The sequence below is a fragment of the Periplaneta americana genome, chromosome 11, assembly GCF_040183065.1.
Source record: "Periplaneta americana isolate PAMFEO1 chromosome 11, P.americana_PAMFEO1_priV1, whole genome shotgun sequence".
NCBI classification, from domain to species: domain Eukaryota; kingdom Metazoa; phylum Arthropoda; class Insecta; order Blattodea; family Blattidae; genus Periplaneta; species Periplaneta americana.
In genome coordinates, this window is record NC_091127.1 from 3,847,380 (window position 1) to 3,869,835 (window position 22,456).

General features: G+C 33.8%; 1 protein-coding gene across 13 annotated transcripts in view; it reads right to left on the bottom strand.

Annotated features, from left to right (window-relative positions):
• The window catches only part of LOC138708728 (mucin-17-like), a 462,883-nt gene that overhangs the window by 1,952 nt on the left and 438,475 nt on the right, over positions 1-22,456 (bottom strand). For 6 of the 13 annotated variants that reach the window (XM_069838843.1, XM_069838845.1, XM_069838851.1 and 3 more), the window contains 3 exons: positions 19,107-19,185; positions 9,663-9,795; positions 2,660-2,811 (listed from right to left, as the gene is read on the bottom strand). In XM_069838843.1, the coding sequence (XP_069694944.1) occupies positions 2,660-2,811; positions 9,663-9,795; positions 19,107-19,185 (364 nt within the window). Of the gene's footprint in view, positions 1-2,659; positions 2,812-4,972; positions 5,077-9,662; positions 9,796-19,106; positions 19,186-22,456 lie in introns of those variants that run through there. The other 7 variants (XM_069838848.1, XM_069838847.1, XM_069838846.1 and 4 more) reach the window with 6 other exon arrangements.

A 22,456-nucleotide genomic window follows, 5' to 3' on the forward strand; every position in this document is an offset into this window, starting at 1 on the left:
GAACTTGCTGATGTATCAAGTAGGGTTGTTGATTGGTGTAGTGCGAATAACCTTATGATTAATTCTAACATAACTGTTAAATTAAACTTTGGTATTAATCGTCTTACTACTGTTAGATTTCTGGGCATCTTTCTTGAGCCTAGAATGGGATGGAAAACTCATGTTGACTATGTTGCTAAGAAATTAAGTAAAGGCCTATATATGTTAAGGTTGTTAAGGAATAATTTACCTAACAAGGTATTGTTTACAATATTTCATAGCCATATACAAAGTCATTTAAATTATGCTATTATTCTTTGTGGTCACCATACTTCTGCTCAAGCTCTTTTCATATTACAAAAGAAAGCTTTAAGATTAATTCATGGAGTATCAAATATGACTCATTGTAAACCTCTTTTTATAAGGTCAAAAATCTTGACATTGCCGTCTATGTATGTATTGGCCTGTCTTCTTTACATTCGGAATAACATTAATAATTACATAGCATGTACTTCTGTTCATAAATATTCTACAAGAAATAATACAAATTTATATACTGACAAATGTAAATACAGTATTACTCAAAATAGTTTTCTATTCTTTGCTTTTAAATTACTTAATAGTCTACCTGTTGATATAAGGAATCTTCCATTCCGAGTGTTTAGGACACGAATTAGGACTATATTATTGGCAAATCCATTGTATGATGTCGATGAGATTTTTAATATTTATGTATCTTAATTTGTATCCATTGTATGATATCATGTATTTTAAATTGTATATGACGATGCCATACATGTTCCACATGTTTTTGCAAAATAAACTATCTATCTATCTACAAAAGAACCGCCAACACCCTCATCTCTTTATGAGCTGCGTTAGAGCACATAGGCTTCTGGACTACTGCATGTTAACTTAAGAAATTAGGACGTCTTACACAAAATTTAAATATTGAAATTTCTGGAAAAAGTCGAGGAAATCATGTAGCCTACTAGTCATTTTAATACTGAAATGTGTAATGGAAACGATTGGTTTTTTGCTGCGCTCATGAAAACGCTTTCTTCTCCACCCGTGTATTCTGTTTAGGGGAGAAAATACATGTACAAACACTGGAATGAAGGATTTAGTTAATTTGACTTAAAAACTAGAAAAGCATGTGGGGCACATCTCCACTACATGACTAGTTGTACCAGGTGGGAGAGGTGTAGCGCACGGATGGCTGGAGTACAATTTCGGGTGCACAGGCAACTTCGAAAATGGGCTATAATTACACGCGTTACCCAATTTAGATGCAATAAACAGCATGCGTTTGCTATATACACTATTTTTTCATGCAGAACTGCCAACTTTTGTTACCGCGGGCCACTACTGATAAATACCCTTGCCTATTATGACTTCTTTACTTATTTATTTTCACAAATTACATTTCACCATCAATAATTTGTGTGCCCACCATTTTTCTCCCTGACAGTACGCAATCTTTCAAGATAGATGACATTTAGAGCCGCTGTGAGGCGTGGAATACCTATTATGCCCTTGTTCCTGCATTATCAGTCTCTCTACTGCGTCCTTCAATATTGCCACATTAAGATCTGCACGAGGCCATTCCGAAGAAGTGAATGTTGCTGTTGTGTTGCGTGGTGCTCTATCGTGCAGGAAACAAACCTCCTGAGTATCAGGGATGTTATAAGGGTACCTAACTCAAAAACGAAAACACTTTGTTTTATTCCGGACATATTCGTCATCCCATGATGCACCTTCCTCTTTGGCAATTCATGTAACATTGACTGCTGTTCGGAAGGCAAATGGTTCGTATACAAATTGCTGATGTGGAGTATGTGTAAAAATGAATAATTAAAGAAGTTATAATTGGATAACTTAAACATTCTTTACTATGTAACACTGATTTTGAAAATCTTCACAATTCCACCACACAAAGAACAGCATAAAATCATTCACATGAAATATGTAAAATGATAAAATATGTAGAATTTCCATGTCTGTGTTTATGTTGCTGTAGTTGTGGTTGGCATTTGTGATGTGTTCTGCATATGTGACAGTGTTCTGTAATTTTGTTATGGATGTGATGTGTTCTTTGTAATGAGTTTGCAATGATCTGCCTGTCTGTCCTATGTAGAAGTTGTTGCAGGTGTTACATTTGAGTTTGTATACGCGTGTGTGGTTGTATTCGTTTGTTTGTGTTGTTTGTGTGTTGAGATGCTTTTCTAGAGTGTTTTTTTTTTGTTCTGAATGTAACGTTGTAATTTAATTTCTTAAATGAGGTTGCAATCTTGTGTGTGTTTTTGTTTTCATCACACTAACATACGAAAAAAAAACACACCAGCACACAACTCAATTTCAGAACACACACTTTTTGACTCCACATTACACTACATAAACACACCCCCACAGGAAAAACACTCAGAAGGCGCAAAGAGCAGGACCACCCAGTTCTGAAGATAGCCCACAACAGACAAACTACTCAACAAGGTACCGTAACCTAATATTTAACACGTGAAAGCAATAAACTATATATTCCGAAAAATAATTTCTTACAATTGTAAATGATTTTAGCTTCTGGCAAATATTTATACGATTGGCAGGTTTCGAAACAGAGAAAAGAGGCTTAAGATTATAGAGATAGTCTTTTGATGAAAAATAATGAAGTTAGATTACTTACTCGGCTACTCGGAAAGCAAGCTCGAAGTTCTTGCGCCGCTCCTCAGGCCTTAAAGAATCATAGTCGAAAGCATCAGGCAGGAAATGATGGATAAGCGCACAAAATGCTAGGCCATTGCTCCAGCTTGTTGAAAAATTCTCTATTTGAATGTTCTGTAACAGATACACATAACAGTACATCATAAGCTAGAACTAGCCACTTCAGTCGGCAATGAACAGTCTGGGAAAAACTTCAGAACAATTATTTATATCACAATGAGAAATGAGACGAAAACTGCATAGTATGAACAATTTTGTTGTACAAATTTAATTCCTGAAGTACAATAATGGCATACTTGGTGCTAGGTGCTTAAAGAATCGTAAGCCCGAGAAAAAAAAGATTAAATGTCGTGACAGTGCAAATTATTTGATTATTTTTAATAACGTGTTGTTACGTCTTCATAATTTAATGTTTATTTTATTCAATTCATTTACCTGTAAGTTTTATAGTACCAGTATCGGTACACACTAACATTCTTCTACAGGCAAGTGTAAAACAAAGCTACAAAATGCGCGGCAAAACTGTGATTATAACAATTAGTTTCATTTTTAATGAACAATAAAAATGTTCCTAATATATTTTTTCTACAAACATCACACCGAAGTTACACATGATCTAAACTTACGTAACATCAGCCAGTATCAATTTGTGAAAGGAGGCAGTTGTACATATAAAGCAAGACTAAGTACAAATCAATACGGTGTACACAACATATGTTTGTGAAAAAGAACTACCGGTAGTTTTCAAGATTAATGTTAAGTTCCGCTACTTGACTCACATATTTTCATTTGATAACAAGATAAACTGTTAACATCGCCAATTTAAGACAAGTTTTGTAAACTCAAGATTAATAGAACCCATTAGAGATAAGTTCGTGGCACACACATTAGCTTTACTCAGTTTTCTGTAACTGAACAATTTTTGGCGTGTGAGTTTTGAATTACGCACTGTAAATAAGTTATTCTCAGTTATCATATAGCAAATGTTGATCACTGATACATGTGGGCAGACAGACGAATACAAATGACTTCATATTTTCAGAAATCTCACATACCTGTAATACTTCTACACTAAAAAACTGTATATCGCTACCGGTACCTGGGACGTTTCTTTAAATGATCTCAATTTTAACATAACAAAAGCAAAAAATGTTTGAAGTGCAGATTTCTGAATGGAAACCACCATTGTTGCAGACAAGAGAAATATATGGAAAGCTTATCAGTCTTATCTTAAGGAACACAATATATTACTAACAAAATAACTCACTTTCTTCATAAATGTATTTCCATACAGCGTCAGAATCAATAACAATTGCATTCCACAAGCACTAGTACAAGCATGCTGGGGACCACTTCTCTCGATACTTTCACATGTTCGCTGAATTTAACTTTTATACAATGTTTTCAATAAAAGAAATAATGTGGAACTTCTGAAAGCTGAAATCAATGTTCTAAAAAAAATCTCAATAATATCCGAATCACTTGCATTTCGAGATTTCACAGGGACAAGAACATAATCTACGATTATTTAGTATTGAAGAAAAATTCACTCCGGCGCTGGGAATCGAACCCAGGTCCTCGGTAACCATAACAGATAATTCTGTAGGACCAAAAACATAATCTTTACGTATAGGGGAGAGTCGGATAGTATCGGACATCGGGTAATATCGGACAGTGAGTTTCTTTCATCTACCACACGATGATAGTACCTGATTGACATGGTTACGTTTCTGTGATGTCGCATAGAGAAACGTAACCATGTCATTCAGGTACTACCATATGGTGGTAGATGAAAGAAATGCACTGTCCAATACTACCCGATGTCCGATACTACCCGACTCTCCCCTAATCTACGATGTTTATAATGCCATAATGAAAAATCTGTAGGACACTTATTATGCGATTAAATCGTTTATAGAATAACAATACCTCTTTTCTTCTCGAAAATAGACACCAAGCAGTTTCATCTACCGAAATTTTATTAACTTACTCGATGTGTCATATGGCTGATCAAAATTGAAAGCAACAAATGCATATTATTTCACAATTAAAATAAAGTATACAGACTACAAATAAAACAATACACATGCTGAATGCTTAAATAAAACTTGAAATTAACTGCGATACTACAAATGGCACACAATTTTCATGCATTTGTAAGAGTATGCTTATCAAGATGCAATCAAAAATTCTTAAAAAAAAAAATTGGAATCCATTAGCGTTTTGGGTTTAACAACATTATAAACACTTACACAATTCGAATAAATCACAATACCTTAAAAATTTGATGAGAATATGTTAATATACAAAGCAAATATGTTCTATGGGAAAAGAAATATTTCCAGTTTGACTTAACCAAAGAGGCACTCCACCACACGCCTAGAAAAACATAATAAATTGCAGGTTTTTAAATATAAAATATCTCGTCAGTATCAATTTTGAATTTTGAGGTAAATATGAACATAAACTGTTAAAAAAATTATCCAGTACTCTATGAATTCTACCATGGAAGAAATGAACTAGGTACAGTAAGATAATAGTTTCCATTGTTTTGCAAGTGAGGGATAGGACTTACAATAGGATTGCACCCATGTAGTATGTTACCATCACATATCAATACTTAAAAATATAAGTAATTGATTAACTAGCGGACTTACTTGTGTCAATTATGCAAGTCTGTGCGGCTTACAGCTGTTTCGGTGCTTCATCACACCATCCTCAGAGCCTACTAGATCTCGGCGTCATCTCGAACTTCTCTGCCTGTTGTGTGGGTGCGTTTGATTGTTGAAAGGTGTTGAAAAGTGGAGTCAAATAGTGTGTGTGTACTGAAATTGATCTGTGTGTTGAGAATTTGATCGGGGTGTGTTTTAGTGTGTTTGCATATTTCATAGGCAGAGAAGTTCGAGATGACGCCGAGATCTAGTAGGCTCTGAGGATGGTGTGATGAAGCACCGAAACAGCTGTAAGCTGCACAGACTTACATAATTAACACGAGTAAGTCCACTAGTTAATGAATTACTTATATTCAAGTGTTAAAAGTAGTGTACGCAAGATTCAAAATGGATTATCAAGACAACTTAAAAATAATTACTGTACGTAAATAGTAGAATAATTAACTAATGTTTTCGATTTTCTTCCATTTTATTTCTTTGAGCAGTCATCCTATGAAAATTTCAGTACTAACTTTATGTTCCATAATAAGTTGACCTCAGTGAACAAATATCTGCCATGCGTGCTATGAAGTTCTGCGAGTTCAAACTAGGGTGAACATGATGATGAACCTTGACACAACATCCTTCAGAAAGGAAATAAAGTGGGCAAGGCGTGTAATAAATTTATTTATGGTAAGATTGTATCTGAAGGCATTAAAAAAATTACTTTGCGACATAGGTTTTGTGAATGGATCACATCTATTAATGAGGGGAAAAATTGTAAGATTTGAAAAAAATTAAAATATTTTCAAAATGAATACAAAAATAATTTAATAAAGTTATTTTCAATAATTTTCCCGATAGTTATTAATAAGAAAAGCTAAATTTTAAAATGATAACATAATTCAAAATTCTCTTACACAACTCTCAAATGACTAGCATCATGAAACATTCATATGGCTGTTTGTACTCCTAAAACCATCACTTAACATGCCTCGACATTTATACACTAAGACTCAGAAAAAGTGTAAAGGGGGTCAAGGCACTATATCAAAAAGCAGAATTTTTACATACTGATTAAAAAAAGGCAGAACTTAAGAGAAAGTGGGAAAAACTAATCTGTACAATTTAATCAATTTAAATCAGAGAAGGCAATATAAAATAATGACTAAATCCATCTACGGGTTGACAATGTACAGAGCGTTCGCCTACGGGTGAGGCCAGGAAAGCGGCATGTACTGATACACCGCTTTGTGCACGCAGTTGTTGAGACACGCTTGACAAGTTATCAGTTGTGAGCCAGATGTTGCAGTATTTAACACGTACAGTGCAGTTTCTTGACACAGTTGCTTAAATATTCAGCGTTGTGTAAAATTTGTTAACAATGCAAAACGCAAAATTCACGCTTGAACAGAGAGTTTTTATGTACTATGATGCATATGTGAAAACAGAGTCATGTAGAGAGGTGCGTAGGCAATTTGAAGTGAAATATTCGGGTGCTCCAATTCAGGGTAGAGAAACTGTTAGACGTCTTGTTAACAAATTAAGGACAACAGGATATGCTACAATTCCTAAGCGAAAACAAAGAGTATTGACAGAAGAAAAAAAATGATGAAATCAGTGCATCATTTACACGCTCTCCTAATAAATCTCTAAGACTTGTTTCACAGGAAATTAGTGTTTCAAAAACATCAGTCTTTACTGCTGCTAAACTTTTAAAATGAAAACCCTATAGAGTATAGTATAGAAAGCGGAAGCTTACAGATAGAAGATTCCCGCAAGCGACACCGCAGGCAGGCCGCTTTCCTGGCCCCACCTGTAGGCGAACGCTCTGTATTTGTTTTCTTTTAAAACTGCACAACTTCACGTCAATTATAACAGTACTGGTACAGTATTATGTTGTCTCCTTGGAGATAATAAATGGTACGATACAGTCTGGTCAGAATTATACAAAGATCTGCACAAAAGTACTTCAGTTTGGCATTTAAAAAAAACGACTATAGGAATATTCACAAAACATTTAGATCCATAGCAGCGATGACATGTGTTGGTGTTCAATTTTATGACAAGAAATTATTGTACAATATAAATTTAATACTTTGTTTAGAAAAATTGGTACATGTTTATCTCTCTTCACAACGTATTAACTTTGACACACATTTTATTAACGTTAAAAATTAAACCTTTTATAATTTTATCTCCAGAATATTACTGCTGAAACACTTTACTTTCAGTGATAACTTGAAAAAAAAACATATATCCTCAAATACTTCATACTTCGAATTTAAAAAGCTTTACATTTTAAGGACAGAACACAGTCTCACTTCAGAATGTAAGTTGTAGTAACCCGACCTGTAATTCAGCAGATGTCTAAGACATGCATCCAGAAATATGAGAAAGGAAGAAAACTAGGCTTGCCAGTCATAGCAAAAATAATCCTAGCGAATAAAACTCATAATTATGGTCTCTAATGTTCCGGATTGAGGCAAGCAATGGCCATAACTTCCACATAAAAATTTCTTTCTCACAGTATATACAGGAGTGTAATTCTATATTAATGTGACAAATGTGAGGTTAAATTTGACGATGATGATAATGACTGTGATGGTGGTAAAGGTGATAGTGATTGTTGTGATGAAGGAAAACGAAGTGATGAAAAAATGAAGAAGAAAACATATTAATGACGATGAAAGTGGTGATGATAACAAGAATTGTGAGGAAAGAAGAAAAGATGGCGCTGATGATGAGGATTACGAAAAAACTTATGTTGCATGTCTGTCAACTTCCAATTAGACTGAGGAACTATTAGGTTACTCGAAGATGAACAAAATTATTTTCTGTTCACCTCTACAATGAAAGGAATAAAAAAAGTCGTTGTTTTAAATAATCGTATAAATGAAGTGATTATAAGTGATTCATAAACTCATATGGGCTATTCCATATGAAATCGATCAGTAAAAACCTCACATTTTTTTATACCCTAATTTTTTTCCTATTTATACAAGGTGCTGAGGAGAGTGCATTTTCAAAAATATACTATCGAAAGTCAAACGGTTTTTGTATTGTTGAGCGACAAATTTAGCATATTTTAGAAAAACAAGCCTCTTTCAGCACTCAGAACTCTGGAACCATTTACTACAGAACATTGAACAGGAGCCATTTTGAAGCCGACATTTGGTAGGTTATGTTAAGAAGTAATCCTTATTTTTATTGTATACAGAGAGACAGATAATCTGATTTTACTTGCTTTTAGGCTTTTGCCCATTTGTAAAAATGTAAAAAAAAATAGAGAAAAAACCTTGCATTATTAAGAGGGATTCGGCATTGTTTGCTTAGTGTCACGGTAATAAGTTTTGAGGATATTAAATAGATTATTTTCATACGCCTGGACTTGAACGGCGCAGTACCGCATGCACTAGCCGAGAGGTGAAGATAAGCGAGCATTGGGCGTCATTTTACTCCTGTGTTTATGAAAACCTGTGATAAAGCTAGCCCAGCTATGCGCAACTAGACGAAACATCACGTGTTTGTCTCCTGGCCTTGCTTCCCTCGGCTAGATATCGCCTCACAGTCAGCTGGTTAGCTCACGCGCGTACTATTTATTTTCTTTATTTGATATTTTCAATACTTGCTTATCAACATACCATCAATAAAAAAATATGTGTTTATTTGTACTTTCAATGCGGAATCTAACCATATATTTTAAAAATATTTGTTCGTGGGCAAAGGCGTCTTAATGAAGAAAAATCTAAATTTCTCAATTTCCATAAAAAGTAAGAAAAACTCTTTACATGTCAATACAAACTTTAACTTTTCAGCATCAAAATAAACCATGATTTTGATCATTGGGTGAAAGGGTTTCGGAGCTACAACAGTTTAAAGTTGCTAATTTTATGAAAATACGATAAATTAAAATATTTTTAATTTAAACACTATGAAGTTCTGATGCCTCAAACTTTGCACAAAGCATTGTATCACAGTTGTCTACGGACAGAAAAAGTTTCATTGTATTAAAAAATTGCAAGGTTAATTTTCTCTATATTTCGGTCGATTTGAGATGGAATAGCCCTTATGGAAACAGGAAATGAAGACTGTAAACAAATAATTACAGAAAATATTCACTTTGAAAGTAAGCTGCCAACAAAAATAGGTTTTCTTAAAACGTATATAATATATTTAAACAATCGAAATGAGAGATAGTGGAGCACCTCTGAAACACTGCCTCCACCACTACACGGCACCGTGTAACTGTGTCTGTTTGTACAAAGCCATGCAATGTTAGGTGTCACAGCGGTGTGGTTGTTGTTGTTATACCTTATATTCCTTGGTCTTGCTCTGACACCAGAACAGAAGCCTGTCCTTGACCCCCGAAGCGCTCCGGCTCAGCTTAGGGTCCGTGAATTTAAAAAGGGGGGCTGCAGTTGTACCCCCAGGGGTCTTAGGGGAGCTGCAGGCACAGGGGAGGCACAGACAATGTCAAGAGTTGCCCTTGGTTAGTTAGGTGAAATCAATAGAGCCAATGCTAGGTTAGGTACTGTTTCATTGTGCAGCATCTAATTAATATTTTTAGAAATCTGTAGGCTACAGTAAATGGAATCAAATTAGATAAAAGTCGTGTAATATTCAACTGTATTGATTGAGTCAGTTAAGTCCTTGTATAAGTTAATTCTCAATTTAAATTCACAGAAAATAATTTCTTACATACATTTTTATCAACCTCAGTAAGATATACTGGGTGTTCATTTCAAAGTGTGTCATGACGTCACTGTTGTTGGGTCACCGATTTGAAGCGAGTTTCAGCTTATATGTTAGAGAAGTTGCCTATTATTTAAGGCGTTCTTCAATCTGAACTTCAGAACGTGTACGGTATAACTTGAACGTCGTAGCAACAGATGGCAGTCTGTACGGTTTGTGTGCTACCATAACCTCTTTCGAACTGTGTTTTGCGCCAGCAAGTCGTACGCAGGGTATTTGTTATCATCGGTTGCGTACGGTAACATTCCACAACACAAATCAAATGCTACGTGTCCATGTTGACCGTCGAAGTTAATGTCAACAAATACGTAAGTAATCGTCTTAACCCTCCCCCCATATCCCGACAGTAAGGAAAAAAAAACTCACTTCAGTACGTGTTTCCAAACAGTTCACATTCTTGCCACTACTGGCGTTACCGTACGTATCGGTAAGTAATCTTCAGAATGAACGCCGTACTTGCTAGGCAACTTCGCTCCCATTTAGGTAATACGCCTTTGCGGAAGTGTAGGAAGATTGAATTCTCTAGGCTCATCGGATAGCCACATGACGGCATACAGCGAGCCATGACATATTTTGAACTGAACACCCAGTACTTTGAAATGTATGACTACTAAGAGTTTTCTTTTAAACCAGATGGAATTTAAATTTAAATGTAGCCACACGATGCTTGAATTATGCAAGCATAAGGATATTTTTCACATCATTAAGTTCAGAAATGTAGGAAGATGATTTTTTAGACTATCGTAATGAATTAGCAAAAATCTTCATATAACAATAAAAAATAAATTGGTAGCAAAAACGTGCAATTTTTAATGTATTGCAAATTGAAAAGACAAAAAGTCTAATTGTTTAGCTTTCTAGCATTAGCTCTATATTATATTTGAAGGAAATAAGCAAAAGGCAGCTAGGGGATATATAAGCATCACAATTAAGACAGGAAACCGTTTGCTTAAAGCCCTTCTGAACAAGCCCAAGTGATGTTCATACAACGGATCAATCTACTTGAAATGTAGAATGGCTATTGCTTAGTGTAGTAAAGATATAGTATGTTAAGCTATTGAACCAGCATCAACCATGATCTTTATATATGCTACTAATTACGCGTGAAGTAGGATTTTACATAGTTTTTCACGTTTCACTTCAAGTACCTAATATATCAGACCAGTAATTTTAGAATACATTACTCTTATCACGCTTTTCTGTTAAAATACCAGCACTGATGTCCAATTACAGCACACCAATGCTAGTGACCTCATAATTAGGGCTACTCAAAAGCTGTCCAGCATTAATTTACTTTGGCACTGTGGTTGTAATAAATCAAGTAATAAAAATTGATTAAAATTCCCAGTTATAATTTGTTTCGGAATATGTATGATAATAACTTTCTTGTGTTAAATATTATTAACGTACCTTGTTAACATGTTTCGACCTATTTTCGGTCATCTTCGGAACTGGTCGTTGTTGGTCTTGGCACCTCTTGTTTCCTATTTGGGTGCGTTCGAAGTGTAGAGTCAAAGAGTGTATGTGTTTTGAAATTGAGTTGTGTGTTGAGAATATCGTTGGGGTGTGTTTTCGTGTGTCTGTATATTTCATATTGTTCTAGTGTGTTGAGTTTCTGGCCTTTTGGTTGGATGTGCAGTATTTCCATGTCTGTGTTGATGTCTCTGTAGGTGTGGTTAGCATTTGTGATGTGTTCTGCATATGTGAAGGTGTTTTGTAATTTTGTTATGGCTGTGATGTGTTCTTTGTAACGTGTTTGAAATGATCTGCCTGTCTGTCCTATGTAGAAGTTGTTGCAGGTGTTACATTTGAGTTTGTATACGTCTGTGTGGTTATATTTATTTGTGTGTTGAGATGTTTTTGTAGAGTGTTATTTGTTCTGTATGCGATGTTGTAGTTCAATTTCTTGAATGAGAGGCGCCAAGACCAACAACGACCAGTTCCGAAGATGACCGAAAATAGGTCGAAACATGTTAACAAGGTACGTTAATAATATTTAACACAAGAACGTTATTATCATACATATTCCGAAGTGATACAGTGTTAAAAGTTGTGTAATCAAGATGTATTATAATTTGTATTAGATCAAGTTTACATTATAATTTGTAAACTCAAAGAGTTAAAAGATTTTTCGTCAGGAGTTAGAAAATCTTAGAATAATTTTCAGGAAACAGTATTAAGAAATAATGAAAACAAAATGATTCGTTTACGGTTCCTTTCAGAACTTACATATTTTTTATATTACCTATTTCAATCTCGTTAATACACATCAAATCACACATGATCGATTTTTTCTGTAAAATACTGATATATTTCAATAAATTCAAATACTATATTGTAAACAGAATTAATCTACGACTTCTTAATTGAATTGCCGTTGCCTTCAGTTTAAAGTGATCTGTTTGGGGAAATTGCTGGAATTAAAAAAATTAACGATAATTCATGCGAAATTTGTTTTTACAAAATTAAATGTAGAGGTTCGATGAAGTTGATGTTTTCTAATTTCTATTGGTGCAATACTAGCTCATTTAAACTGCAGTAGAGAAACAAAATGTCAAAGTAACTTTTTTAAATGTACTGTAATTTCGAGTATTAAATTCAACTAAAAATTTGTAAAAGGCGCATATAATTTTTAAAAAGCAACTTGTCGCGATAAACAATTTAATTCATACATAAAACAAGAAATAAAAAATTCCAATGCGAAATTCAAAGTGTGGGAATATAGTAAACACCAGTTATTCTGAAGAGTATTTTAAAGTGAATATACTCGAATTGATGCTGGAAAAACAGCTTGGCATATGAATATGAAAAAATTAATTCAAAATGTACATAACTCAGTGAGTTTCTTAATTAATTACAAGTAAGGAACTTACAGAATGTGCTCATTATCACCTAAATGTTAGGTAAAAAATGTACATTTCCGTCCAGATATAACCAATGCATAAATTTACAGCGATATATTTGTCCAGGGACTTGAACCAAAATATATTCTCAAACAACAAATTACGGATTTAAATAAAATATAAGAACCGTATATACATACAATTTAACAAAATTGTGTTCTGATTGGTTGAAGTCCCTGGTCCTGGTCTTTTTGCTTTGTTAAATGTGATCAATCATGACTGGTTATTAACGTCAATTTTAGAAAAGTGCAAATACTCTGTTCCACAACACTCGATAAGACAGATAGTAGAAGTTACTGAAATCTTGATATGATGCAGAATGAAAGAGGACAGTTTTGAGGAAGAGAAATGCTACGTTTTTTACATAAGGTACATTTTTACAGAAGGTTAAGAGTAAATTTTGTAACAATCCCTTTTAGCTATTTCGAAGTTACTAATCGCAACTTTCAAATAAAATTAATCGTACTAATTTATTACATAATAATATAAGATGTATTATATTGATGGTTGCTTTTATTTGTTAAAACAAGCACCAAATTCTTCAAAAGAAATTAATCATATACAGTTGAGTTGTTAATAATGAATTGTTTTACGATTATTTGCCATGGTTGATGTTGGATTTAATGGATTGAAGTTAAATTGCAGAATTTGTATCAGCATTATTAGGATTTTAGGATTAGATGAAAAGAGGCTTCCTTGTGTAAAATTGTGTTGAACTTTCCCCTAACTGTCTATTACAAACAGCAGTAGAAAATAGTTTTCGTGGACCGTTCATATGATATCGGTTTTACAAAAATGTATAAAAATATGTATTACAGGAAAAAAAATAGCAATTGGTTACAGATTTCGTAACACTCGTTTTGAAAACCATATTCTACTGCTCGATATAATCGTGGTTTCAGTATCTTTTTTAAAAATGTTACCAACTAGCTGTAAGTTGTAAGAATGTACAGAGCATAAAATATTTGTCTAAAGTTAATAGAAGGTATCTAGATATAATAAAGAACATTTGTAAAGTAATGTTATTGGTTTCTTGGAAGGAAGTAAAGCTTCTACAATGCGATATTTTAAGTGTAGTTCTGCTTTCATTACTCTAGTTTTATTCAATGAATGATGAAACTGAAATATTTATATATATCATGTGCTCAAATAATACATGATTGCATGTAACATATCAACAGCAAGGAAATAATCAAAGCTGTAGTAATAGTAGTAGTAGTAGTAGTAGTAGTAATAGTAGCAGCAGTAGTAGAAGTAGTAGCAGTAGTAGTAGTAGCAGTAGTAGTAATAGCAGCAGCGGTAGTAGTAGTAGTAGTAATAGTAGCAATAGTAGGCCTAGTATTAGCAGTGGTAGTAGTAATAATAGTAATAGTAGTAGTAGTAACAGTAGTAATAGTAGTAGCAGTAATAGTAGTAGCAATAGTAGAAGTAGTAGCAGTAGTAGTAGTAGCAGTAGTAGTAATAGCAGCAGCGGTAGTAGTAGTAGTAGTAGTAGTAGTAGTAGTAGTAGTAGTAATAGTAGCAATAGTAGGCCTAGTATTAGTAATGGTAGTAGTAATATTAGAGTAGTAGTAATAGTAGTAGCAGTAATAGTAGTAGCAATAGTAGTAGTAGCAGCAGCAGCAGTAGTAGTAGTAGTAGCAGTAATAGTAGCAATAGTAGGCCTAGTATTAGTAGTAATAGTAGTAATAATAGTAGTAGTAGTAGTAGTAACAGTAATAATAGTAGTAGCAGCAGCAGTAGTAGTAGTAATAATAGCAGTAGTAGTAGTAGTAATAATAGTAGTAGTAGTAATAATAGTAGTAGTAGTAGTAACAGTACAGTAGTAATAGTAGTAGCAGTAATAGTAGTAGCAGCAGCAGCAGCAGCAGCAGTAGTAGTAGTAGTAGTAGTAGTAGTAGTAGTAGTAGTAGTAGTAGTAGTAGTAGTGATTGTGTGTACATAGGCCTATATGTCTTCGTGTAGTGATTACACTTTCCCACTATGACATGTCAAAAATATCTGTAAGAAAATAAGTAAGCTAAAATAAACAACAAGCAACATCACTTGTCAATGCACATTTTCCACACAAAAATTCCACATTTTTTTACTGTTTACATGGCCCATAATTGAACCAAAGTGTAGAAATAATAAAGTAATTCATATTCTTATGTTTAATTAGATCAATATATCTCACACATTAAAATTAAATATGACTTCCCATTAAGAACAGCTTCTGCTGATGTCATTTATAAATTTGAGCACATGATAAGACAAAAGGACAGATATTAGAAGATGTATAATACCTACAAATTCACAAGCTAAAATTGTGTAAGCATATATTTAGAATTGTAAAGATGGCTTGAAAGATAAAGTAGGCTACATAATGTACTATATACGTCAGAGCATTTTGGGTTATGAACTTAATATCATTTTTGGGGAAATTTTACAAGTGTTCCTACTGACCTGCTCATTGTTTTGAAAATTCATTTATATATTTTTTTTCAATGTACCGTATATAGTTTTATATGTTAATATTCTAATTAAATTGTAATATATCCTACGAAAAAAATTAATTTAATGAATGTGCCAAGGTAGTGAACGGAGAAGAGGAAATTCTATTGCCTATCCTGATATTATGTCACAGAAACTAGCAACTGTTGACGAAATACAATATACTCATAGATGGTGACATGTGTATGACAAAGAAAAACATAAATCACTATATTTTCACGAATTAAGTTTGTTCATATTTCTACTAACGAAATAGTAATCCTTTTTCTGGTAAGCAATTTCAGTATTTTTATTCTCTTGACGTACCTTGTACCGGTACTTAATTTTTGACAAAGGAGTCTCTTGCATGTATCTTTATTTACTTACTATGCTGTAAGTATTTATCAATCAAAATCTATCAACATAATTATTTCCTGAACTGTTCCTAATTAAAACGACAGCATTATTTTAACCACTCAATAACAATATTCGATTGCCACAATACGAAGTTTCTTCACCTTCATTACTCAGCTGTTCAATAATGTACAATTTTAAAACATTTCCTTCTATTAACAAACAAAAAAAAAAAAAAAACAAAAAAAACAAAAAAACAAAAATAATAATAATAATAATAATAATAATAATAATAATAATAATAATAATAATAATAATAATAATAATACTACTGCTTCAAAAAATAAAATATCTATCCAAAATTCTCTCAAGAAATATTAAGATCATTCCAAACAATTTATTTCTTTCTGAAAATGAGTGAAAAGTTATGTATTGTACTAAATTTGATATATCACTTTTGGGGCACACCGGATGTGTAGGCTATAGTATTTTACAGAATTTTGACAACACTTAAGCTTCTCTGATACATAAATGTTACTTTACAAATATGTCCTGCAGTTGTATCTACCCATAAACATTCGAAGTCTGAAGTTTGCATTAGTTTTTGTGTTACAGACTTCTTCTACAAGTTAAGCAAACTGAGATCTATCTCTTTCCATAAAAATAGTATGTTTGCCCCTATACTGCCCTTGTTCTTTGTTGACTCATTACTCCAGTGATGGTCTTGGGTGGAACTCGCAAAGCGGTCAGGAAACCCAAAATATATCTGCGGCCGGGAGGAGAAAGGTCTTAAGTCAATTTTTTTGTGAAAATGAGATTTTTATATATTCTGAAAGCGGAAACGATTGTCTACAATCTGGTAAAACGGCTAAAGTCAAATAAAACTCCTGACTGGAATTATAGAGCGTTACCAAATGTCCTAAATACCGTACTTTTTGAATTGAGCACACACAGAATAAAGGACTTAAGAATATTTAATACTTTATTTCTTACAAACCATCACATGTTTACTTTCCATGCTTCCCTATTAAAAAGGTCTAACTTGTATTTTAGCCATTTTATCACATACTGATGCCCTTTCCTTTTTTTTAAGTACCAGGGTAAACAGTCCTACAATTGTTTAAGATCTATTTTGCATTCCTAATAATTTACATTTCTCAGTTATTTTGACATGAAAAAGGTCTTATGTTTGAATAGTCCCTTCTACTCAGTTTTAATTTAGTCTTAAAAAGGGCTTAAGTGCGGCTATTTTTGGAAATAATCAAGAAAATTGTTAAATGAACAACATTACCTATTTTAGAAGAAATATAAACAAATAATATCCAAGAAAAACCTCTTAATTAAGAAACTCTATAATTGACACCAATTTCAATCTTTCTAGTGCTCTCCCGAAAAGTATAAAATTTTTACTTAAGACCTTTTTCTCCCGACCACAGATATAAATGTCGAGTGCCAGTGTATAATCCAGTTTTTTTTTTTAAGATGACAATGACTTGCATAATATTGTATGCTTTGTTGTAAACAAAAATGTTACGTTTTAGTAGACCTTCTTACTATCAAATTACAAATGATATTTAGAGATAGGCCTAATTATATATTTCAGGGGGTGGGGGAACTGGCCACCCTACCCCATTACCTTCTGGCTTAGTTTCCTCATGAGTGATATCTATTGGTGTCATTTATGAGGCTCCAACTTGTCTCCGGTTGTTTAACTAAACGATATAATCTATATATATATAATTTGAACTGGTAATGGAAATTACGGGAAAATGGCTGAACGGATTTTAATAAATGGCCCCTCATTTTGAAGCTTGGAACCCAAAGTTTTTCGGAAAAGTAGTAGTTTTCAGTGAAATGTCAATATTCCTACATAATTTTCCTATTTTCCAAAATACATCTGTTGTCAGTTTTGAGAACTAATTGCATTTCAGCAAGGCCTTCATTTCAGAATAAAACAAAACACACACTACAATAAACAATAGCTATTACACGAAGGCCATGACTTGCAGGATTACTGACATATTTACAGTTCAAATTCAATTGGTTATTAAAAACTTGAAGACTCGCTAATTTACAGGTCTGATTCTGCGGTGTGTAATTTTCTGAGTACAGCTGTGTATTGGATATTGAAATCTACAAAACTTGAAGTGATTTGATTACATTATTGCCATTAGCAATGAAATTTCATTATAGTTAATGCCATGCTATGATTATTTTTCATTAATTATACATATTAATGCTATACTGATGATATAAAAGTGAAACTTTTGGAGTTACATAAGTAGATGTAGAGAATATGTTTAATTAGATCTTCATTTCTATAATGTATTGAGTGGCGGCTATTATATATAAACTTACGTAAAACAATAATATTGTTATTAAAAATCAAATATGATTATAGTTATTAATAAAGTGGGGTTGGGTTTTTTTCATATACTTATTGGCGGTGTGGTGTAGATATTTATATGCGTCATTCTCTTCAGTATTGACTCGAGAGAGCACAAAAATTACAGTTCCTAAGGAAAGACGGTATTACTACTTACTGATAAAATAAGAGACCTACAAAATGTTGTAGTCTCCCGATCATTTCAGCAAGATCTCTTAGCAGGATAAAATCATTTTACCCTCTACATTTCAAGCTCTACATGCAGCAGCTATACCAAGATGCTATGTCTATTGTTCGAAAGCATAGCAAACCTGACTCTTACAATCCACTATGACCTGAAATAGCTATTGCTTTACTCCCACATGAAAACCTACTGATCGTCCTGACATTGTTACTTGCGTTTTTGCGTTGAAACTCAAGAGACATAGGATACATAGGTTCAAGAAAAGTATTGGACATAAAAACCATTCAGAGGGAGTATGTTTCATTATTATGGAAGCAAATAACTTTCAAAATGTCTGGTATTTTTCATTGAAAATAAATCTGAAAAATTTTTATTCGAAGGTCTAATGAACTTAGTTTGCAGCATTTGCTGCACAAGCCACTAGTTATATTATGAAGTTCACTTTCTAAAGTAGTAGGCCTACTGGTACTCTACGTAGATGGTGACGACTCAAAATACAGTTCAGTAACAAATAATTTGCTGATTGATTCTGATTGTAACAGTGCAGATATATGCGAAGAACTCTCAGGAGAATTCTCAAGTTCAGGAAATTTTATTTGTATCAGTTACCGGTATTTAAAACAACGTCTATCTAACATTACCTTTACAACTATATGAGAATACTAAGAGATTTAAGATGTACAAATGAGGAACATGCAACTCACCTGGGTGAGGATTGGGATGAATTCTGGCGATCCATCTGCTGGAACTTGGCGAAGGGGGACATCGCCTTCCCAATGGGGGCTGTATTGGGACACACAGAGGGGACACGCCAATCAGACAACAAACCACACAACACGCTTCCAAACAGGTTATCAATTATACTGAGCTCATTTTCTTGGGATATATTTTCATGCTGTTATTGGAAAAATGGATTATTCTTTCGTCACAACACACTAAACTGTGTTTCTTTTTATAAGCTAACATTCCAATGTTCATGTGACTAGCAAATAATAATACAAAAATATATCGGTATATAATAAGTTTGTATGTGTTTATAGATAATGATGATACTTACGCATTATGTGCAAGTGTTATATTAAATGGTAGTTTACGATGAACAGACTACAGTGAGTAGCCTTTGTGAGTTACTTAAATTTAAAGCACAGATTTTTTATGAAAGTTATCTACTGCAATTAGTAACAAAGACAGATGTGAGAAATATGTTATTTAAAGTTTGTGTCAGCCAGAAAGTTTACAACATAATTATATTTTGCCTTGTACTGAGTTTCAGATTCTCAAGTCTTGATGCATAAATAAAATCAATTTGAAATACAGTAGTTAAAATTCTTTTTGTAGTACGTTAGAAATTCAGAACAGGTATTTAATACAAATAATGTGTTTGATAAAATTTTATCTTGGAGAGTTTACACTTGAGCTGAGAAAAACTAATCTTTGGTTCCAAAATGATATGGATTTGGTTGACATTTCGAGCTGATTCTTCTACTAGCAGTCCAATCTTGAATTACTACACAGTGATCCATATAAACATTTACCATTTTAACCAGTTAGGCCTTTAACTTCCTTGCGGAAGTCAATGTAAACTTGAAAATCAAGGTCGGCTCGACCTGTAGTTTTTTATAATTAAGTCCCAAGTTTTGTATTTATTTTACATTTAATTATAGTTATTATTTACTCTTATGTGAAACTTGGACTGTCACTTTGAGAGAGGAACAGAGGTTAAGGGTGTTTTGAGAATAAGGTGCTTAGGAAAATATTTGGGGCTAAGAGGGACGAAGTTACAGGAGAATGGAGAAAGTTACACAACACATAACTGCACGCATTGTATTCTTCACCTGACATAATTAGGAACATTAAATTCAGACGTTTGAGATGGGCAGGGCATGTAGCACGTACGGGCAAATCCAGAAATACATATAGTGTGTTAGCTGGGAAGCTGGAGGGAGAAAGATCTTTGGGGAGGCCGAGACGTAGATGGGAGGATAATATTAAAATAGATTTGAGAGAGTGGGATATGATTATAGAGACTGGATTAATCTTGCATAGGATAGGGACCGATGGCGGACTTATGTGAGGGCGGCAATGAACCTCTGGATTCCTTAAAAGCCAGTAAGTAAGTAATAAGTAAATATGATGTCTCATATCATGTATATATATGATCAGTGGATGCAATAAATTATTATGATTTTGGATTTTATTATCGTAGTGGCTGCGGAAGACTCAGTAGCCCTACAGAAGGGTCATGACCGAAATAACACAACTGTCCACTGCCCATTATCGTCTATTGTTGAAAACTAATAATAAGTTAGCAAACATACAGTATTCTCTTGTACAGCGTGTTTATTTGGTTAATACTTACTGGATTACAAATTTCTTGGTCGAAACGGAAAGGGCATTTCGAAGAGAGTTTGGTGTGCGTGAGGTTTCTAGCAAGCCAACAATTCTGTCGTATGTAAAAAGTGGGAAACAAGTGTAACTCTTTTCAGCGATAGTGGTGAATTTAAGGTCTGTAATGCCTCATCTTTTTTTTTTAAATTAATTAATTTATAGTCACTTGGACATTTGGGTCATATCACGATCATTTAACATGAAATTACAATATTTATTATTTTTTATTTTATTGGGTTATTTTATGACGCTGTATCAACATCTAGGTTATTTAGCGTCTGAATGATATGAAGGTGATAATGTCGGTGAAATGAGTCTGGGGTCCAGCACCGAAAGTTACCCAGCATTTGCTCGTATTGGGTTGAGGGAAAACCCCGGAAAAAACCTCAACCAGGTAACTTGCCCTGAACGGGATTCGAACCCGGGCCACCTGGTTTCGCAGCCAGACGCGCTGACCGTTACTCCACAGACAATATTTATTATTTAATGACTTGCTTATACAGTTACGAAACATTACCAATATTGAAATTACTTTGGAGTCCAGTGACCGGTATCTTTGAGGAATGTGAGTATGCCTCGAATGTTGTAGATGATGTTCGACAACGTTTATTCCACTCACTACAGAAACTTTTGTGCCAATAAGCCAGGACACAGGCTACTCATATGGCACGCGTAAGAGGACCCAGACTGCAATATTGCCATAACATAGCTTTCGGATAAGGCATGGTTTCATCTGACAGGCTACATAAACTCTCAAGACAACAGACACTGAGCTGACGAAAATCCCCATGTTACCCACCAAACATCGCTGATTTCAGAAAAGCGCTGTCTCCTTAATAATCATTTGCCCATTTCCTTCAATGACACAGCAAATTTTGAGATTTACGATCGCATCTTCACAGAATTCGTGGAACCGGACCTAAATTCACCAGATTTTTTCCTTTGTGGCTACTGAAAGAACAGAGTGTACATAAATTGTCCAGCTCAGCTCCGAGAAAACGACAATATTGAAGTTAACAACACCGACAACCATATACTTCAGCGAACATCACAGAATATGGTGTGACAGTTACAATTGAGGGGTTGGGTGCAAGAAAGGCACTTCTCTCAAATGCAAGTTTTGAGAAAATTGATGTTGAAAATTCAAACGGTAATGATGTTACCTATGCATGACTTTACATTTTGGGTACTCCTGATCTCAATGATCACAGTATTGAACTACAACTTGGTGATCATATACATAACAGATCAGAGAACACAACAAAGCGTTTTACTCAAAAAGGGCACAACCTCTAAAATGCCCTTCTTGCACTCAGCCCCTCAATTCTGTTTGGATGAAGGTGAAGGACAATTCCAACTTTTACTATACATGAAAGGGAATAAGTTTCATTTTCCCATAATTACTTCATGGTTCAGAACCGAATTCAAAGGCTTGCTCTTTTTTGTTCAGAAGTTATTAACCGATTAAAATAGTAAAGGTTTATATGGATCATTCTGTATAATTTCCTGTAGTACTAATAAAAACGAAGAAAAAATAAAATGTAATGTAATGTGGTCGACTTTTTGTCAAATATGTAATAAATGTGTAAGTTAACCACAGAAACTGAGCTCATGATTGGAGATATTAAACAGGTAACATCTATATTTAAACGTAGGACAAACACTA